Source organism: Antennarius striatus, chromosome 20 (genome assembly GCF_040054535.1).
Source record: "Antennarius striatus isolate MH-2024 chromosome 20, ASM4005453v1, whole genome shotgun sequence".
Taxonomy (NCBI): domain Eukaryota; kingdom Metazoa; phylum Chordata; class Actinopteri; order Lophiiformes; family Antennariidae; genus Antennarius; species Antennarius striatus.
In genome coordinates this window covers 9,728,781-9,749,918 of record NC_090795.1, presented here as the reverse complement: position 1 = coordinate 9,749,918, position 21,138 = coordinate 9,728,781, and the positions used below count along the sequence as shown (strand labels likewise).

Here is a 21,138-nt window from a genome sequence, read left to right as displayed (position 1 = left end):
ACACACACACACACACACACACACACACACACACACACACACACACACACAAAACATTCTGTATGTTTCCCAACATTCATGAATTCTGCAGGCAGGAAGAACTATCAGTTAATTTACTGCGTTCCCCTTTCCTGATGGCATTTTGAGTTTTAAAATAGTTGATAAAATACAGTTTTACTGAGGAGATGATTGTGAAAACTGAGAGTACCAGGTTTAATAAATTGAATGCTGACTTATAATTAGCATATTATTAAGTTTTTCTGTCACTGTACTGACGTACATTGGGGCATTTTCAACCTTTAGGTCTTTTCTAGATTAAAGATGTTTACAATCCTACAAGCATTATGGAGAATTAATCTGTAATTAGCAAAGTCTATCATTTTATTCTCAAGAAAACGTAATTGTCCTTATGCAATTAAGGCAAACAGAGGCACCAATCACAATAAAGGCTATGGCCATATAATAAACAAAATACTGTAGGTATTTATATATTAATAATTTTAATTTAATGTTAATGTTTCCATCTTTCTCCCAGGCTTTAAATGATTCCAATACTGCGTATTTATCATGTGTTAAGCAGGAATGGAAGTGTAGGGTCCATGATGGTGTAGGTGCAGGTGACGGCTGTAGGCCTCTACTAACATTTTAAAAATAATCAATCTTTAAATATGCACTTGCACAAACTACACATATAGAAATAGTGTGCTTGTGCATACACACATTTAAGAACTGTTAGAAAGTAAATAAATAACACACAGAAGGTGATAAATAACTCAGGTGTCACTAATAAAGAAATGGGGAAAGAAAGCACGATTGTGAGTAAGCTTTTAGTCCCCTCCTACATTGTTAGCTTCACCACACAAGATTTTTCATTCGACAGCAGTCTCAACAAGGACTCTCTTGAGCCATGGCAATCAAGCAGCAGTCTTCACTAGTTCTGAAACACTCTAAAATGTCCTTCACCTATTTTTTTAACCTCTCTTTGCCCAACAAGCTAAAGAGTCTGCTCTGCAAAGCTTTTGCAAATCCACTTCTACTGCAGGTGGTTAGTAACTATTAAAATCAATTTAACAACAGATATGAAACCCTGAAATAATAATCGCAAAGTTAAGCAAGAAAAAAAAATAAACCAGATGCTCCAGTCCGGTTTAATATAAAGGCTGCTGGGTTTTTTTCCTTTTTCTTCCAGTTACATTAAAAAAAGAGAAAGAAAATTCAAGTCTGTGATCACGGGGTTGTTGAATCATCACTTCTCACCTACTTCTCTTTCAGAGGAAAGGCCATCATTTGTAAACTGTCTGTGGAATTTTCTGATTTAATTATTTCTGCCATGACCTTAAAGAGTTGGCTGTTTCGGCTCTTTCCTTCTAGAACCACAGCAACCCATGTGCTCCAAGGCTCCTGCAGATATTTCACACTCTACTTTGCAAGGCCCTCATTTCTTAAAAGGTTCAATTCACAAAAGTCTCTCTCGTTGTATTAATTAGAAAAGAGAGCTGATGAGATCTTTAAGGTCCCCATACGGGAATACAATATGTGCTACTGAACCTTTTATGTTTGGTTTGGGTTTAATTTAGATTTTCAGTCCAAAAATGCCAAGTATATTAACATCGAAAGCATCAAATTACAATTAGTTTTTCCACAGCTGTGCACAATATGTGACACTGCGAGCTGAAACACACTTCAAAGGACTATATTTTGTTTTTGTCTACAAAGACGCCAACCAACCAACCAACCAACCAACCAACCTATTAACCTATTAACTCAACCTAAAAAAGTACAATTGATTCAGGATATTGATGCCAAAGTCAAAAATACAGGGCTTGACCTCTGCGTTAAAATGACTGAACACACAAAAGCGAAGCAGCGGTAAAGAAGATGAATGAATGAAAGAATAAATGACTGATCAGCTAATATAAATTTTATTCCCTAATATAATGAACTTATGCTAAGGGTATTCTATAACTGACGAGTCATCCCAAATCTCTGCTTTGGATCACAACAGTATGACTCATTTCACCATTTTATTCTTTAAAGCACAATTTAAAAACAAGAACCATTGCAGTCACAGACTGCAACATCCCGCAACAGCCCTGAATTAAATTACCCTGACCTACTTGCATAGGTCAAAGATCAAAGCTAGTGCTCTGACCTACTGGCATTGATAAAAGCACTAGCTTTGATCTATGGTCTTACCCACACTGGCCTTCTCCCTCATCTTTCTATCTTATCTGCTTCCTGAGTGTAAAAAATTGAAATTTGACCTTGACCCAGTTTTCTCAAGGTCAAGGTCATCATCTCATTTTCATCCCCCTTTGCTGCCCGAAAGATGTGCTTTTTGTTTCATGTTTTTATCTGCAATGGTTGCAAAGCTATTTGGTGGATATACGAACGAATGGATGGACGGACGAACAAACAAACAAACAAATACACAAACACTGACAATTACAATACATTAGTGCTTTGAAGCAGAATGTAATCAGGTCTGAATACAAGCAAAAAAAGCCTCCTCTGGGCCAGTGAGGTTTTAATGGCTGACATCCCACAACTTTTTCTTTATGGAAAGATCATACATTTTTCATTACAGACAGACTTTGAATTCAAGAGTGTGGAATCATTTCAATGGACTTCTAAAGACTCTTAGTGTTACCCAAGAGTGATGCCAGCAAGCACAGTTGATATGAGCCCCTGAAGAAGTTGCACTGAAAGTCTGCGCCCATCTTTTAACTGCAAAAGTAAATGCATGAATTGGTAAAACGCAGCCTGCTAGATGCAGAGCTAGTAATAAGAAAAACCTATCATTTGCAGTACTTGAACATGTGAGATGAAAAAAAAACTTTTATCACTAATTTCTCCTTCATATTCTGGTCCTACCTCACAATCCCAATGGGAAATCATTACTTCCAGCATTCTGAATATGCATGTGATTAATTAGGCATCTTGCTATTACTAGCTAATCTGCATAGGACTTTCATGTATCCCTGTCATTATCATTCTGATGGCTATCCAACAGGTGTGAAGAGGTAGATGATCAAAAACACACAAAAAACAAGTTAAATGGGCATGTTCAAACACACATACAGGCCTGTTGAAACAAGCACGCAAACACAAGTCTGCTCGCTCAAGTGTACAGAATCTCAGAAACGCACCCGAAAGTACGCACTAACAATGAGAGTGGACACCAACAGAGAAACAGACACGTTGTGCAAACGTACTGACAGAAGGTTCAGAGTTGTCTTGCACTGATGGCAGTTCAGTCTGTGCCAACTCATTAAGAGCACAGCTGGCCAATAAGGCTTAGAGGGGGCTAAGACCACAGGGGTCCTCAGATGGCTGTCTGATTGAATTTTCACAGAATATTCAAGAATAGAACAAGCTCATTGTAGTATGTGCGTCTTCAAGATCTGAAACGTGCTTGAATTACAGTTTAATATACTGAAGCAATTTAAGCATCTGTACATCATCTAATGGTCCTTTATTCTTTTCTCTGGATCTGATGTTAAGTCCCCCCTTTGCTATGAGAAGAATGGTCTTTCTAGTTCAGAGTGATCTTTCTAGCTCAGCATGAACATCAAGACTACAGACCTTCTCTTTAGGCCACATATCTGTGTTCCAAACACAGATCTGTTTATGTCGGTACAAATGAAATATGGTACAGACTTATCTGCTTGTAGTCAAGAATTCATATTTTGTCCACCAACCAAAGATATTCATGGTTTGCCTATGTATTGAGTTTTTTTCAATACTATTTTTATTGACACATCTTTGCATGGCAGCAGTGATATAGAGCAGTTAAAAACATTTTGTGGCATGAAATTCTTTTTTCCCTAGAAACAACGTAAAATGTTACTCAGGCTGGTGACTTTAGAGCAGTGGTTCTTAACCTGGGTTCGATCGAACCCTAAGGGTTCGATGAGTCGGTCTCAGGGGTTCGGCGGAAACGGAGGTCAAGACAAAACACCCAACACATCGTGCCGGGTGTTTTTGCCGAACATACAGTTATCCCTGTGTAAGTTTGACACATCGTGTCAATTTGTGATGACACGCCCCCCTTAGCCATCACTGGCTGCAGGTGATCACGCTACATCGATTAGACTACCTGTGCTACAGGGGATTTTGCGCACTCAGTAGTCGATTTATGCCTGTCATGTAGAAGTAAGATCAGGCCTAAAAAAATCCAGCCCGACCTGACCCGAGCCCGCGGGTAATAAAGCCCCATCTGACCCGACCCGAACGTAATGATTGACATTTTGGCCCGAATTCCGGGCCGGGTTGGGCTTGGACTTGGGCTCGGGCTTAAGATCTTACCTCTACTGTCATGATGGTCTGTCATCTGATTGCTTTCTTAATATTTTAATTCATAGTAACTATGTTGAGCAAAAAAAGAAAGTGGTCGGACGAATATGTGCAACGTGAATTTACATGTACTGTATAATGGAACGTGATGGGAGTCAGCGTTCTGCATGATATGCAATGTCAAGTTGAGGAACTGTAGTCTTGCACTGGCAAAAATAAAGGAACAACTCCTTAATCTGCATGGAAAACAAAAGAAACAGACTGCAGTGAAAATGACATAAGAGTAGCACTTGCGAAAGTGAAGACACGCATGTCTGAACTGGTCTCTCAATAACAACAGCAGAAGTCACACTGATTTGCAGCAAGGTCATTTCATGTGAGTTCATGCACTGTCTTGGTTTGGTCTTTGAAAAAGGTGACATTAATGCACAATTCATTAAACACACCAGTAAAACATATACGTTATGTCTTAAATTTGAAAAAAAATATTTTCAAAGATTTACTAGAGAAGGATTTGGTGAGTGAGCATATGAAACCGGCAGGGTTCGGCACCTCCAACAAGGTTAAGAAACACTGCTTTAGAGGCAATAGATACACTAATGATCAAAAGTCACAAACATGTGCCTCTTCACTAACAACTTGTCCTGCTGGAGAGCTTCTCGAGCTTGACTTGGAAAACTTGAATGAGAGATCCTCAAAGAAAAGTTTTTTTAGATAAGAATGTGTAAATGTCCTTGTACACGGCCCGTGCTCTCCTGCCTTTATTCTCATCACATCTTATTTCCCAGACAGTGTTGGGATAGTTATATTAACAAAACTCAGGAAATATCTTGAAAATGATACACAATGCAGTTTAAAGGTCCTGTAGTGGTTAATACAACAGATAACTAACAAAAACATTGCGTTATATTAATTTGTATATACAGCATTGCTTTTATATGAGTAAAAACAAGATAATTTGATGAGCCTGCAAATGAAGGTTTGTGACAATGAAATCTGGAGACCAATTATTGGCTGTTGAGCATCACCTGAATGATAAATCCAAAACACAAAGGACTCACTCAGGTTCCATTTGAGTCCGGAGGTGATTGTTTGGCATGGTCCACCGGCAGGAATGAGGCTGCACCAGTCCCCCTCTAAGCCTGTGTTCACCTCCAGTTTGTGGTTGCCCTTCCAACACAAAGCGCCAATCGAAAATGAATGACTATTTATCTATTTGTTGCCAAAGACAGAGACAGGTGGAAATAATAGGATCATAAAAAATAAAAGAGAAAACAATGTGAGGAAAGACTTTTTACAGCAATAAATGAGAAACTGAGCTCCTCCGCCCGTGGTGAACAACGATCAATAAAATAAATTATTGCTCCTGTCAATTCAGCGACCCATTTTTTGGTTCCCACGTACACTTAGAAATAATATGTTGCCATTTAGTCTATTTACTATGTGTCACAGAGTATGGATAGATTTTTGTACTGATATAACATAACTGTACAAACTACATTTTCACTTGAGCAGTGCAGCATTGGTTGTGGTGTTTTATTTTTGTAGCTTTGGAAGAACATTTTCTGTCAATGAAGGCAGATATTTGACAGTCCTAAAAAGGAAGGGGCAGCTTGAAGACACATCTCTGAAAAAAGTCATTTTATAAAGTATTCCACAAAGACAACAGTCATTAACAGAATTTTAAATGTCACAGTATCCATTTAAGAAACTAAGAATTGGGGGAGAAAAAAAAATCTAAAATTACCAAGTGTGAGCACAAGGTAGTGTCAAACTCTTCAAGCTGAATAATGAGTTTGGTCTAAATGCACTGGTTATAATGAAGCCTGATCCTGGGACTTGTAAAGGTCAAAATAAAGATTCTCTCTTTCACAGAGTAGCAAAAAAGATGTAAAGAAACACCACTCACATGTAAGCACACAGTCACACATTTGGAATGAAATCATAAGCAAAAAACTGAAATGTGATAATGTTGTATCATAAGCAGTTTCAATGTCTCTAGACTACCATGTAAACTCCAAACTGCCAAACACTGAAGCCTCAAACATGAAGACAAAAGTGTTGACGGATAGAGGTAAAAGAATCACACATAGACAACAAAGAGAGGCAGAATCAATTAAGAGTTTGAAACATTAAAAGTGTTTAAAGCGGAGTTCTCTTTGTGTGGCTTCCCAGAGCTGTGAACCCATAGGGGAGGAATGATGGGAAATATCTACGCTTTGGAGTGTTTGGTGTTCAGGAAACATCCCTGAGGTTGTTTTCTATACATAAACACAGTCTCTTTGTGCAAATGTGCCAAAGGAGCATCAAATGACAAACAGAAAGAATGAAAACAAATGCACATGCAGCAGCACGTGCCACAAGCTATGCTGGACAGCTTTCAATGAGGGTAAGAACATAGGCTTTTATTCACAATTAATTGGTTACAGCTACAGTAACATTTTTTACGAGACATGGAAGTGAAAGGGGATAAAGATTGCACTCCGACAGGGAAAGTTTCATTTTAAAAGTTACCTGGAGACTGTTGAATCTATTAAAAAGAAGAGTGAGACCATTTAGTTATATGGAATGCAACATTTAGTCTTTCAAATTTGTCTAAACATTTGGTGGTGCCTCTAAGCTTCAATTTCAAGTTTAAAAATCAGTTAAAGCAGAATTATCCCATTGCGTCATGCAATTTAGAGTTTATTGCTCTGAAATTTTGCGATAATTAACACAATCATTCACAAAATCATTCAAGGGTTATGTTTTGAGAGCCTTGATGATCTTGATCTTTGACTCCTCCAACCTATAAGCTTCTCATCCTTGACACCAAGTGAACGTTTGTGCCTGGTGTAATGAAATTCCCTCCAGGACTACAGAGATTGCGTTCACAGAAATAGGATGGGTGTGAGGTCAGAGTGATCTTGACCTCTGAGCATGAAAATGTAATCGGTCCATCCTTGGGTCCATGTGGAGGAACATATGTACAGGCGGATAAACCAAAAACACAACTTCTTAGACCACGGACATTGCTCAGACGCAATAATACAAATGCAAAAGGCGCTAACACATTTGTAGATGTGAAATCCTGACTTTTATGCTTAACAACAACAAAAAATTCACAAAAGATCCAACAATGATAATGCTCATGCTTGGGGCACAGTGAGAAAGTGAGTTCTCTTTGAGTTGCATAAGTCAATGTATTAACATGCAACCAGTGCATCTGTTTTAATGAGAGAAATCTAGGTTATTAAATATCACTATTATTTGGTCTTATTTTCAGTTGGTCCTTTTTCTAAAAGTTATCATTGAGATGATTGTCATTGGCTTCTATATGGAATAGACAATCCTAGATCAGTTCTTTACCTCATGCCTATATTTATTTTATGACCATATTTATTTCACATCTGAATGGCACATCACTGTAAACTTGCTCCAACAGAACAGATGTTGGAACGACTTAACGTAACTCAGCTACCCCAGTTAATCATTTAAATCAGCTCTTGTACTGACAAGTTTCACTCCTCAGAAGGACATCAGGGAAACAAACTTGTACATTTGACCTAGAGCCTGTGCACTTACAGAATGATTTATATCCCGGATTGGGCTGATACAGCACTGTGAATTTTCTTGTCCCCAAACCCAGTATCTTCAGGTGCTAACTTGAGTAGATGTGACTCTCTCCGAGGCCACTGACAGAGACTCAGTGGAGCTTATGGCAATAAGACAATAAAAATAAAACAGATGAAGTCAGTGCAAACCCTTTGTGCTTACATTCTGTCCAAATTTAGTTAATTTAACCTTGCCTTGACAGCCTAACTGATTAAAACAATTTCATGTTTTGTAAGAACTTGGAATAAACAACTGTGCATCATTTACAGTGTCAACCCAAAAATAAAGACATGAGAGTCATGCAATGCCCTGAGTGAGATTAAAAAAGAACAATAATTTTCCAATTTTTACCAAAATAGTCTGATAACATAATGACACCTCTACTGGGAAATTAAAAAAAAGACAGAAAATGATCCAGCTGAATCAGAACTCATCAGTTACTTTTGCTTAACTGGATATATTCTGGATCAGTGTGAAACTAAATTTACAAAATGTGAACACTGTATTTAAGTTATTGCATGTGCATTTAAGTCTACACAAGCTATACATTACTTTGTCACATGAATGAATTTGATGTATCTTTGGTGATAAGCCGCATACAGACAATGAATGATTGACTGGAATACTGATCTTGAGGATATTTGGCAAAAGTTGTAAACACTTCAATTACAGATGTAACTTGAACAAATAGCATCGAGTCTTTCGAAGGTTGCGTTCACCTTCATGTACAGGCGTCTGCGTTCATCAGTCACCAGCGAATTGGAGCCGCGTTAAGAAACGAGCTTAATTTACCCCCACTGAAGTAAGATTAATTGGAGGTGTCGAGGTATGAAGCAGCAAATGACAACATGCCTTTGGAATAATGACAAGAAGTAAGGAGGGAGCACACGAGAGAATGGTTTAGTCAACACATTACAAGGTGTCGTCAGGAAGCGTGACAGTTAGTTGTTTGTTCTAAAGATCCTGAAAATAAGCAACATAAAGAAAGAAAACATTAAAAAAAACACATGTGTGGGTGGGCAGTAGGGGCAGCGTGTGTCCTAAATGGCAGCTGCTCAACCCACTTGTGAGCTCAATCAACTAAGCAGCATGAGAATGACTGACGATGAGGACAGACTATTTTGGAATATACTCTTTCTCTCTTGTGCAAAGCAGCAGAAGAAAGACAAGAGAAGTGAGGTTGTACATGTGTGTGTTGGCTCCTGAAGTGATTATTTAGCAAAGAGGGAAAGTATGTCACACTCCAATTAATGTGGTAGCAGAGCAGGGTGAAGAGAATTGTTGTAGGACAGGAGAATATAAAGAGTGGTGAGTAGACTGCGCCAGTGAAGGAAATCAGACCATACTAGACTATATAGTCTAGTATGGTCAAAATATACTTAAGGTCTGTCGACACTTACAGGTCTGAGAAGATAAGCCAGGCTAGTTCCTTGTATGATCAACAGGGGGAGTTGTGTCATGGACAGAGCATGGTGCAGGGTCTCAACAGATGCCATGATCTGGTCAAATCTACCAGCCAGACCGCCCAAAGTCACTATAGCATCCACCTATAACAACAAACAGAATTTATTAAGACAAACACATGCACGCACGCACGCACGCACGCACACCCCGCACGCACACACACACACACACACACACACACAGAGAGAGAGAGAGAGAGAGAGAGAGAGGGATAAAGAGAGAGATGGAGAGAGAGAGAGAGAGAGAGAGAGAGAGAGGGAGAAATTACATCATATATGGGACAAGTTTTTTTTCTGGCAAGTCTGCTAGTCTGCTGTTTGAATGGAGACCAGTGGAGATTGTGAAAAGAAAAGAAAAATTAAACACATGAAAAGCTTCATATTTTTGTAAATTACTGTTGAGTAATCCTTCATATATTCTGAAACAAATCATGCAAAAACATGAAAAACTGGGGATAAAATTATTGTGCCTACAATTATTGCTTGCGTAGTTACATTGTGACTCAGCTTAGTCTAATAAACTTCAAAAAAAAAAAAATTGGAGAACTATTAACATTGAAATAGTGAGTTATATTGTTGGACTGCCCTGACACATAATTACAAAAAAATAGAATACGTTATTACTCTTTTCACTTAACAAAGAAAAAGAAAAAAGCACAACAAATGCTTTTTGGAACAAGAAGATATAAAAGTAAACAGCAAGGACACAGAGATTTGAGGAAGTATTGGGATGGAGGAGAGATAAAAAAAACTAGTGAGATTTGGCCCATTAAAATGAGGATAAACATTAGCATCTTGATTTTGCGAGGTGAACATGTTAACAGCAAATTGTGTGAGGTAAGTGGATTACTTGCACTAATAGCATTTCCTGCAACCTCAGAGTTAAAATAACGTTGCTCTTAACTTTCAGCCGGCAGTTCCCTTAAGTAAAATATTTAGAGCTCTCAGCAGTTATATCCTCATACAAAGTCCCTGAGCAGTCAAGCACCAGTGCTGACAGCCTGAAAACCCAACAGAGTCTGGAGTGCAGAGGTGTCACAGGGTGATGACTGACAGTCATACTGGGGCAGAAAATGAGGCAAATACCATCGATCACACTTCACAGCACCACACTGAAAATATCTAAATAAACAAATGGAATAATTGTAATTATTATCTGTTGCTGTTAAATGTTATAATTTCTATCAACATGCAAATATATTTACAAAAAGAACCATCACCTTTGCCGCCCGGTCGCGTAGATATTTGGTGGAAATACAAATGGACGGACGAACGGACAAGTACTGACAATTACAAAACATCACCGCTTTGAAGTGGGATGTAATAACGGTCAACATCAGCAAGAGACAACAGTTGGCAGGCTATAAATCTATAATGATCACACACTATCAACTGAATGTCATTGGTTCCACAGATTTTTTTTACTAAAACAGAAGCTTTTTTTACATCCCGTTCCAAAGTGCTGATGTATTGTAATTGTCAGCGTTTGTCTGTTTTTATGTCCACCAAATATCTTTGCAACCTTTGTGGATAGAAAGATGAAACAAAAGACACATTACTCGGGCGGCAAAGGTGATGTAAATGACATGATGACCTTGAACTTGAGAAAACTAGGCAAAGGTCACATTTCAACTCTTGTACACACATAAGATAGAAAGACAAGGGAGGCCAGTGTGAGTAAGACCATAGATCAAAGTTAGTGCTTTGATCTATGACAGAAGGTCAGAGCACTCTTTCACTACATCCATAAACCTCCTCTTTGGTCTTCCTCCAGGCCTCCTGCCTGGCAGTTCAAAGCTCAGCATCCCTCTGCCAATATATTCACTATCTCTCCTCTGGACATGTCCAAACCATCTCAGTCTGGCCTCTCTGACTCTATCTCCAAAACCTCTAACATGTGCTGTCCCTCTGATGTACTCATTCCTGATCCTATCCATCCTGGTCACTCCCAGAGAGAACCTCAGCATCTTCATCTCTGCTACCTCCAGCTCCATCTCCTGTCTTTTCCTCAGTGACACTGTCTCTAGACCAAACAACATCGCTGGTCTCACCACAGTTTTGTACACCTTTCCTTTCATTTTAGCTGAAACTCTTCTATCACACATCACACCTGAAACTCTTCTCCACCTGTACCATCCTGCCTGTTCACGCTTCTTCACCTCTTTTCCACACTCTCCATTGCTCAGGACTGTTGACCCTAAGTACTTACAGTCTTCAGATATCTAGTTGATGAAAAAAAATCTTCAAAATACTTTTTGGCAATTGTTGATCAAAAAAGTCAAAAGTATAACGTGCATTTGTCGGGGACTAGTTTCTGAGACAGTTTAATACAGTACTGCTGACCTACAGTAGTAACACATCACGGCAGCAGAGCGGCAGCACAATCAGGTACTTAATTGATAAACCCTACAAACACATACAAATGTACCCTCTTAGACATTGGAGAAGGAAACAAATGTCAGTCCTCAAAGGATGGTAATGAAGCTTATAGACAGGTCCTGTGATCATAGTTCTAAACAAATGTGGTATCCGTAGGGAAATATGCCCCGCTGTATCTACAGGAGAGAGAAAAAAGAAACATGAGACGAGGAGAGATCATACTGTGTGCTTTGGTAATTTTTGAACAATGGAGATCCGTGGCACAGAATAATTGTTTTTTTTTTCTAATGAAATACAACCCAAACACAGAAATTCGCTGTTACCGCCAGAACATTTTTCTTCCTATTTTTGTAGCCTTCTTTTCACATTTCCTGACTGTAGATGTAATCAGAGAAACAGGAGGCATCTGGACAGCTTTGCCTATTTAACAGCACCTGAGCAACCCCCTTATGAGCTTAGAGGCTGCTACACTCTTGCTTGGTCTCCACCTTGCCAGACCATGGTGCTTCACGTTGTTTCTGAGATTGTCCTTATTTAAGATTTTTAAGTTTTCAATACGTGTTCATCATTCAAACCAACTCGAGTGCATCACCATTTCTTGTGCCGGGTCGTAAAACTCACCAAAATTACTTATTTCTTTATGAAGTATGACCCTCCTGACCATTCATCAAAGCTTTGTCCACTTTCATCCATGATGTAATTCACACCTTTGTTATTGTCTCTTTATACAAAAGTATGCGGTGAAAGATTAAACTGGCCACCAGGACAAGGATTAAGACTGGTTTTGAAGGATAAAACCAACAGTAAGGAGTGTCAGTCATTCCCAGAAGACAAAAGAATGTTGAAAGTGAATGGGGACAAATGAGAGAAAAGAAAGCCAATTTTTTCACATTCCAATAAAACTTTAGTTTGATCAATTTTCCATTTTCAAACAAACTTCTAGTGTGCAAGTGTAACACGCAAACACAAAATTCTGAACACTTATTTATTCTTATTTCATTTTTGTTTAATCCAAACAAGCAGTGTAAAGAGAGTATCAAGGCTGAACGAATAAAACTCAGCAACCTGGGTCATCTGATTTTACCACACTGTCTCTTGATTGGCTGAGGGAACCAAAGCAAATAATCAGGCTTGGAGCAGAGAACAAAAAATAGGCATGATGAACAGATAATGAGAGGAAGAGCAAATAAAATGAAAAAAAAATAGTGCTGCTTATGCACAGCAAGCAAGGACAGAAATGTTAACATGGACAGGGGTGTGAAGAACCAGACACACACCACATGTTGAAATACACACGCACTCAACAAATATGTACAAAGACAGGTTAACAGATACCAAATTATCCTCTCTCTCTCTTTCACACACACACGCATGCACGCACGCACGCACACACGTGTGCATACAAAATACTACAGAGAAGAAATCATTCTGATACACCCACTGTGACACTGATTCCTTTCTTTGGCATTTCACCCAACATAATAAGAGATAAATTCTCTAAATCGACCGATAAGCTGTGTGAACGAAACATTCAGGGGCTAATACGTCGAATGTTTAAAAGCCCCAACTGGAGCATAATGCTTGGTAATCTGCAAATCTGTTATAATTGTACCGATGCATTTGATCCATTTGATTCATTTAAATAGACTAAGAGGATGGAAATTATTGGGGAAGAAAAGAGAAAGAGGGGAGGCTTGATATGAAATGATTAAAAATATTTTTTACAAAACCTGCTCCTGAAACCAAACTGTTGATGGGGAAGAAAATTTAAAAAAAGGAATTAGAAAAATCCTGGTAAACAAACAATGTAATCATCAGCAATTCTTATGTAGAACGTCGAAACCTTATTACCGTTCTGTTATCTCTAGCAGACAGATAGATGGACAAACACTCAGCGACTGTTCAAAGGCAGAGTAAATATTTACCAGGCTGAGAAAAAAAACATAAAAGAGAAGGACAAAAGAACATTTTTCAAAACAAAATAAAACAAAGTTAAAATGCACAATGTGGCAACACAAATGCATTCTATATTGCATATACTGTAAGCTCTGCAGAGGGTTGTGAAGGCTGCACAGAGGACTGTAGGGGGTGGCCTACCTATCACCACAGAAATCTACACAAATAGGTGTAGAAGGAGGGCCACCCACATCATGACAGACCCCACCTACCCAGCACACAGTCTGTTCCAACCCCTCCCCTTAGGCAGGAGACTACGGAGCATCCGGAGCAGGACCACCAGGCTGAGAAACAGCTTCTTTCCAGAGGCTGTTAGACAGCTGAACTCCTGTGGTGCTCTGTAGTCACCCTCACGACGCCCCGTATGTCACCACAGTCACAAGGGGATTTGCTACAATATGGTACTTCATCAGGTGCAGTAGATGGAGCACCCACACACTTAAGCTGCTACATTGTAAATAAATTTTGCTGGTCAGACACTTTTCAATTGACACTTTACACTTTATAGCATTCTAGCATTCTTAACTTTTCTCTGTTCTCTTATTTATCTCTCATTTTTAACCTTTTTTCTATCTTATTTATCGACTGGGCTTACTGGGACCTTCAGAGACATATTTCGTACTGTCGTATGTGAAAACGTGTGTCAGCATGACAAATAAAGACTCTGATTCTGATTCTATATTAATAGTTTTTTGTGGTTTTTTTGTTTGCCTTAGCTGTGTGAACTGATTGGGGCACTAGGCAGTGATTGAAGCATCAGTCACCATGTTGCTAGTAGATTTAGTACTAAATAAATTAGAGAAACAGTAGTGGGGGAAGGGGGGGGGGCAAGAAGAAAGACAAATCAATAAATATGCACATGAACAGAGAATTTCGTTTGTTATAGTCGACATTCTTGTAGATTCCGTACAATTTTGCTTAAATTATACAAGTTGGAATGAAAATGAAACAGCGACTAGCGGAAACTCCATTCAGTTTTCAAAACGCTTTACACTGACAGGGTTCGCTAAGAAATGTAAAGCACTTCATTTTAAATGAGGCATACCACAATTATAATTGGACTTCATGCGTAGGTGCGTATGTGCCTGATGCAACTGCAAGTACAGCAGCTTATTTCTTCGGGGAATGTTGAGGAAGCATACATATTCTCTTCCAGCAGCACAATGTTTCATATTCTCTCACCCACTCTATCTCACACCTCGGATCTGGTTGCAATCATCGACAATCCACCAATATTGACCATTAAATAGCTAATCTCAACAACCTGATGAGTAAATTCTTTCCCTAATGCAACTAAAACCTACAAAACGGTTTGCTTTAACTACTACCGCTATTTTTAAGGATAATAATGAGATCAATATTTTTTTAAAAACAGGTTACCAAGGAATTTACTGCTCCCTGGCCAGGAGATAGTCTGCCTCATGATCCCTATAGCAGACAAAAAATTTAGAGTGTAATGAGATGATTTGTGAGGTTGTGAGGCTTTTCTTTCCAGAGTTTCTGCTGAACTAAACTGGCTCTAGGAAACAATTTTGAGTAGTATCATCTCATCCAAAATTCTACAAAAAAAAAGGAATGACATACCAAACATGTAAAACTATTTCCTCAATAATACAAATAAACTGTCAAGTACTCAGAGTGTGGAGTGTAGTGGATGCTCACCTGTAACTGCCGGTTCCGAATTTCCTCCAACATGATAGCAAGACACTTAGTGAAGTCAGTAAGATCCTGGTCGGGTGTGTCTATCAGCATGCAACCCTACCACAATAAAAAATGTAAAGACGTACACACACGCACACACACAGAAGCAACAAAACAAAATCAGTTAGCTGTACGCAATCACAGGTAGCAAAACAGAAACCTTGGCATAGATAAGAGAGGGTGGATAAAAGAGCAAGGAAAACCAAAAACCAGACACATAGAGAGATGAAGAGAGGTTTAAACCAGTCTTTAAGGTGTGTCTGGCTGTCTGTGCGATGTGTTGCTGAATAATCTACAGCCTCCAGTCAGACACTCAGCATCCATGTAACCACCATGTCTTGGCTTTGTCACTTTCTACCTAACTCTTAACCCCCCCCCCCCCTTTAAAACAGGCAAACACACACACAAACATACACACACACACATACACACGTATATAGACAGACACTAACAGTGAAGTCAGTTCACACAAATGTGGTCAAGGTGGTGTTTGATCCCATCCATCCTCCCTTTGTTCCTCCTTACCCTCTTGTCTATCCTCCTCTTGTGGATGGTTTTCTGTTCTGTCTTTTCTATTTTTCTAGAACAGTAGAAAAATAAACTTCCAATCCTCTAAGGAAACATCTTAAGTCTACAATACACAATTAAAACAACAAAAATGTAGTAATTCAACCCTCCCCCCCGGCTGAACAGTTAACAGTTAAATTTATGTCAGACGGAAGACATCAAATTAGTTCACATTTTTATTGAATAAAGTATGAACAGTTTTGTAGTAATATGTTTTTGGTATAGCTACTCTTCAACAAAATGTATCTGCCTTCATTTCAAACTGAATTCCTTTCAGTCCATAAAAACAAGGCACTTCCTAACAAATATTTATTTAGGTGTTTTTTTATGTGTTCTTTATGGCTGCACTGGGCTTAGTATCACTTAAGATGGAAACAAAGAAACTAAGTTGCCCAAAAAAAATTTATATTTTCCAAATTGTATTATGTGCCTTCTACACAGGCTGTCCTATGATTCAAAAAGAAAACTCCTAAATGTTCTCTCAAAGACACATTTGCTTGCAGATCAATATACTCCATCTCTAGATCCAGTATCTGCCCACTTGACCTGTGAGAATATGGTGACATTTCTGACAAGAAAGGAATCTGAATGAAAGGAAGGAGCTCTTTTCAAAATGACTGCAGACATTTCCATTCATTTCATGCATGACAGTCCAAAAAAACAGTATATATATATATACAGTATATATATATATATATATATATATACACACACACACACACACACATATATATACATATATATGTATATATATACATATATATATGTATGTATGTATGTATATATATAATTTTTTTGGACTGTCATGCATGAAATGAATGGAAATGTCTGCAGTATATATATATATATATATATATATATATATATATATATATATATATATATATATATATATATATATATATATATATAGTCGACTTACGACCTATGCAACTTACGAACGATCGACTTTACGACCACAATGTCCGGGTAACGCGGGCATTCCCTCCAGCCACAGTACTCACGCTCTGAGGCTCCCGCACTCTCTTCAGTCCCCACGGCGCACACACGCTGTTCAGTCACACTGAGATCAATAGCCCAGCCCAGTACTGATGGGCTAGGCTGCTTAGGAGGCTGTGACGGAGAAATGTATGAATGGCGTATGGAAAAACTGTCAAGCGTTACGTGAACTCTTCTGCTGGATTTGAAAGTGACGAGGAACTTGATCAGATTCGGGAGAAAATAGTGAAACTGGCAATACACCTCTCCTTGGAGAACTTACGAATGATCGCGATGTATGAAGAACTGATCGCGCTGGAAGAAGAAAGAGTGGAAGAAGAAGAGAGAAGAGAAGCAGAGAAAGAAGAGGAGGAAACAGAAAAAATGTTCACCACCAAAGGCTTGTCAGAAGGCTTTTCCCTGTTAAATAAACTCCGTGCACACTTTGAAGAAATGGACATAGAACATAGAAACATTTGCAAGGATTGAACGGATGGCAAACGACGCTTTCTGTCCATATCGTGAAATTTATGAGGAGAAAAAGAAACGAACAATTCAGACAAAGCTCACAATGATTATGAAAAGATCGTCTCCCGCTCCCACCAACCCACACGCTGCCCCAGCTGACGATCCGGACGACCCACAGCCAAGAACCAGCGCTGCTGGATTTAATTTTTACTTAAGAGTCGATTTACGACCAAGTGGAATTACGACCGATCTGTCGGGCCCAATCGCGGTCGTAAGTCGACGACTACCTGTATATATATATACACACAGTATACACACACACACACACACTGCTTCCTTCGCTTTGGGGAGCTAGAGCCTGACCCAGCTGGCTTAGGGCATGAGGCAGAAGAGACTTGGGGTGCAATGCCAGTGCACTGCGGAGCCACACACAAAGACAGACAACCACGCGCACACACACTCGGTTCTACAGGCAATTTGGGACCGGACGATTAACCTGAAGCGCATGTTTTTGGAGGTGGGAGGAACCCGGAGAACCCGGAGAGAACGTGTTCAGACACAGGGAGAGCATGCAAACTCCGCACAGAGCGGGACTCAAACCCAGAACCGCCCAGTTGTGAGGCCACAGCGCTATCGGTCACAGGCTCCGGCTCCCCGTGACCCGCTGTGGCGGATACAGCGGTGGTAATCTGAAGATGACTGACTGACCTTTAGTAATCCAGCCATTCTTGGCTTTAATGGAAAATGTGACTCTGAGTGTAATGGAGCAGAATGAGGGCCAGCTGCACCGTGTGTGTGTGTGTGTGTGTGTGTTTTCAATAACCTGTTATCTTTATATTTAGCATTTTCATTGAAGTTATTTGATTTTTTTTATCAAACTATCATATAATTTGTGTGTGTGTCTCTGTGTGTGTGTGTGTGTGTGTGTGTGTGTGTGTGTGTGTGTGTGTGTGTGTGTGTTTTCAATAACCTGTTATCTTTATATTTAACATTTTCATTGAAGTTGTTTGATTTTTTTATCAAACTATCATATAATTTGTGTGTGTGTCTCTGTGTCTCTGTGTATATTTTTTTTCTCATGTACATACATACATACATACATACATACATACATACATACATACATACATACATACATACATACATACATACATACGTACATACACACACACACAAAGGTGTGGCCGCATAGTGGCGCAGTGGGTAGCACTGCCGCAGCACAGCACGTCGGTTCCCGGTTTGAGTCCCGGTGTGTGTGGAGTTTGCATGTTCTCCCTGTTTCTGTCTGGGTTCTCTCTGGGATCCCTCCCACCTCCAAAAAACATGCGCTTCAGGTGAATTGATAACTCCAAATTGTATGGGATAGGCTCCAGCACCCTGTGTCTCGCAACAATGGAAGAAGCCGGTACTAGACGGTGAATCTATATGTATTTATACGTAATTTAATGTAATTATATGTTTTTATTCTTATTACATGGTATTATGTGCTTTTAATGGTTTCCTAGTGATTTTAACAGTCCAATATTTGAGGCAGACAGACATTAAGTTGAGTGAAATAAATTACATAAACTTGATGTTTATTTTTCCGTATTTATTTTGGTACTTTCATATACAAAGTAGTCATGGCATATAAATGACCTCAAATGTAAATTATTCATTGAAATTTAATAAATAACGGCTTTTGAACCAATTGTGTTTGTATGTTGGGGAAAACCTGTATATCAACAGGCTTCCTGAGGTAGATATATGTGTCTTGAGATTTGGATTTGTTCTCTCCTAAAGAAGGAACTTGTGTTCTTCATTGCACATGCGTTTATGTGCACATGCGTGTATGCTATGCAATATGTATACATAAAACCTGCATGTTAACCGTTCCATTGCAGTTCTTATCACAGGAACAAAGAACAACAGAGCAGATTATAGAGGTAATGCATAGTTTTTGTCTAAGATTATGTGTGCTTGTAAGACACGTCAGCCTACATTTATTATTTAACAAGCAACTTTTATCTCTCATGAGTTATCATCTGACATTTTGCCTGTTTTAAAACATCAGAACGGTGTTTGTTAATAGGAAATGATTGGTTTGCCAAGTTTCCCTGACTGTTTGTTAGCAGATTGTGAATCATAAGTACAAAATGTGACTCTAACCAGCTTCAGAGGTGACGTTTGACAATTGGGTCTAAATTAATCTTGAGAAGAGCGATGGCTGAAGGCCTTTTTGACTGTTAAGTTGTACCCACTATGATGATTCAGTTCCACCGCAGGTGGAACTCATGCAGAGTCGTGAGCATGAAAGCCATTTAATCCGAATCAACTTCAGATTGTGACTTAACATACTCAGCGTGACCACAGCCGTTAGCCTACATCACCACTCACAGTCAGAGGTTTTCTCAAACTCAAGCTGAGCTGATGGTTCATTTCATGCAAAGACGCTGAGGATTTTGCTTCTCTGAGTGCAGAGTATGGCCACTCTGAACACAGAACACATCTATTTTTAAAATCAGATGCAGTTGCTCACAACATTGGAGTTAATCACCTTGCTCAATTAACTACTCCACAATTTCCTGTTTCCACCCAACTTCCATCTTATCCATCCCAAAATTCCACTTTAATTGGCTAATTAAATCATTGTGAAAACGCCAGGAGTATTTTGATCAAAGTAACCTTCAAGAAGTTTGCAAAAGTTCTATAGCTATGAAGTAATGTACTTTTCAGTGTCACAACAGGTATCTAAATTCTATTACAAGCAACTTCATGACTCACTTTAAATTGTGAGCTTTAAGGCAACAATATATAGAACATTCAACCTGATGTCCAATTACTGTCAGCTGCTTCTCTGCAATAAAATTTAATGAGTGTCACTTGAAGGTTAGTGGCACTTTGCACACGATGGAAAAGGGTTTTTGCAAAAAATCCATGTAGGAGAAGCTACCCCAAGTATCCAATGTCCGGAGGTTAAAGGAAAGGGTAGCTAAGGGTAGCCAGACTCAAGTAAGACCATTTTTCAGTTTGGACTATAAAACATGGAATTCTGTCTAATTAAAAGGGACTTTCATATGTTGACTAAACAGATATTTTCAATTCCCTACTCCATTTTTATTTACTTATCTGAATACACCTGTAGTTTGGAGAGTGTGTGCAAGCTGTGTTCCACTCACCTTGTCTGAGTAGAAGGCTTTGACCTCAGGAGTAATGGAATCAAAATCCCCGCTGATATAGTCAGGGAGGAAGCTGGATATAAGAACAGAAAGAGTGGATGAGTGACAGAGGGAGAGAATTGCGATTGCTAGAAAGTCAGACAGACAGAGCCTGTGAGATGTGAGAAGAGAAGACAGAAGGGGGGAGAGGACATTGGGGCATGTGTCAGCTCTTAGATCAGTGCAACGGGGAGAGGAGTGACGCCGCCAGGGGGAAGACGTTGAGACATGGCGAGTGACAAGGTAATTCTCTGTGGCACTGATGCTGCCCATTTTACTCTCACACACACAAGCTGACTGCAGAGATACATAGGTTGATGTGAACACACACACACACACACACACACACACACACACACACACACACACACACACGCACACACACATAAATTATGATAGTTTGATTTTTTTTAAAAATCAAGTAACTTCAATGAAAATGCTAAATATAAAGATAGAACAGGTTATTGAAAACACACACACACACACACACACACACACACACACACACACACACACACACAAACACACACACACGGTGC

The 21,138-nt window shown here is 39.1% G+C and overlaps 1 protein-coding gene across 9 annotated transcripts in view; it reads right to left on the bottom strand.

Annotated features, from left to right (window-relative positions):
• tpk1 (thiamin pyrophosphokinase 1) overlaps window positions 1-21,138 on the bottom strand; it is a 62,417-nt gene that overhangs the window by 15,271 nt on the left and 26,008 nt on the right. For 2 of the 9 annotated variants that reach the window (XM_068304169.1, XM_068304170.1), the window contains 5 exons: window positions 20,561-20,633; window positions 15,915-15,969; window positions 15,351-15,446; window positions 9,291-9,437; window positions 5,358-5,466 (listed from right to left, as the gene is read on the bottom strand). In XM_068304169.1, the coding sequence (XP_068160270.1) occupies window positions 5,358-5,466; window positions 9,291-9,437; window positions 15,351-15,446; window positions 15,915-15,969; window positions 20,561-20,633 (480 nt within the window). Of the gene's footprint in view, window positions 1-5,357; window positions 5,467-9,286; window positions 9,438-15,350; window positions 15,447-15,914; window positions 15,970-20,560; window positions 20,712-21,138 lie in introns of all 9 variants that reach the window. The other 7 variants (XM_068304164.1, XM_068304165.1, XM_068304166.1 and 4 more) reach the window with 6 other exon arrangements.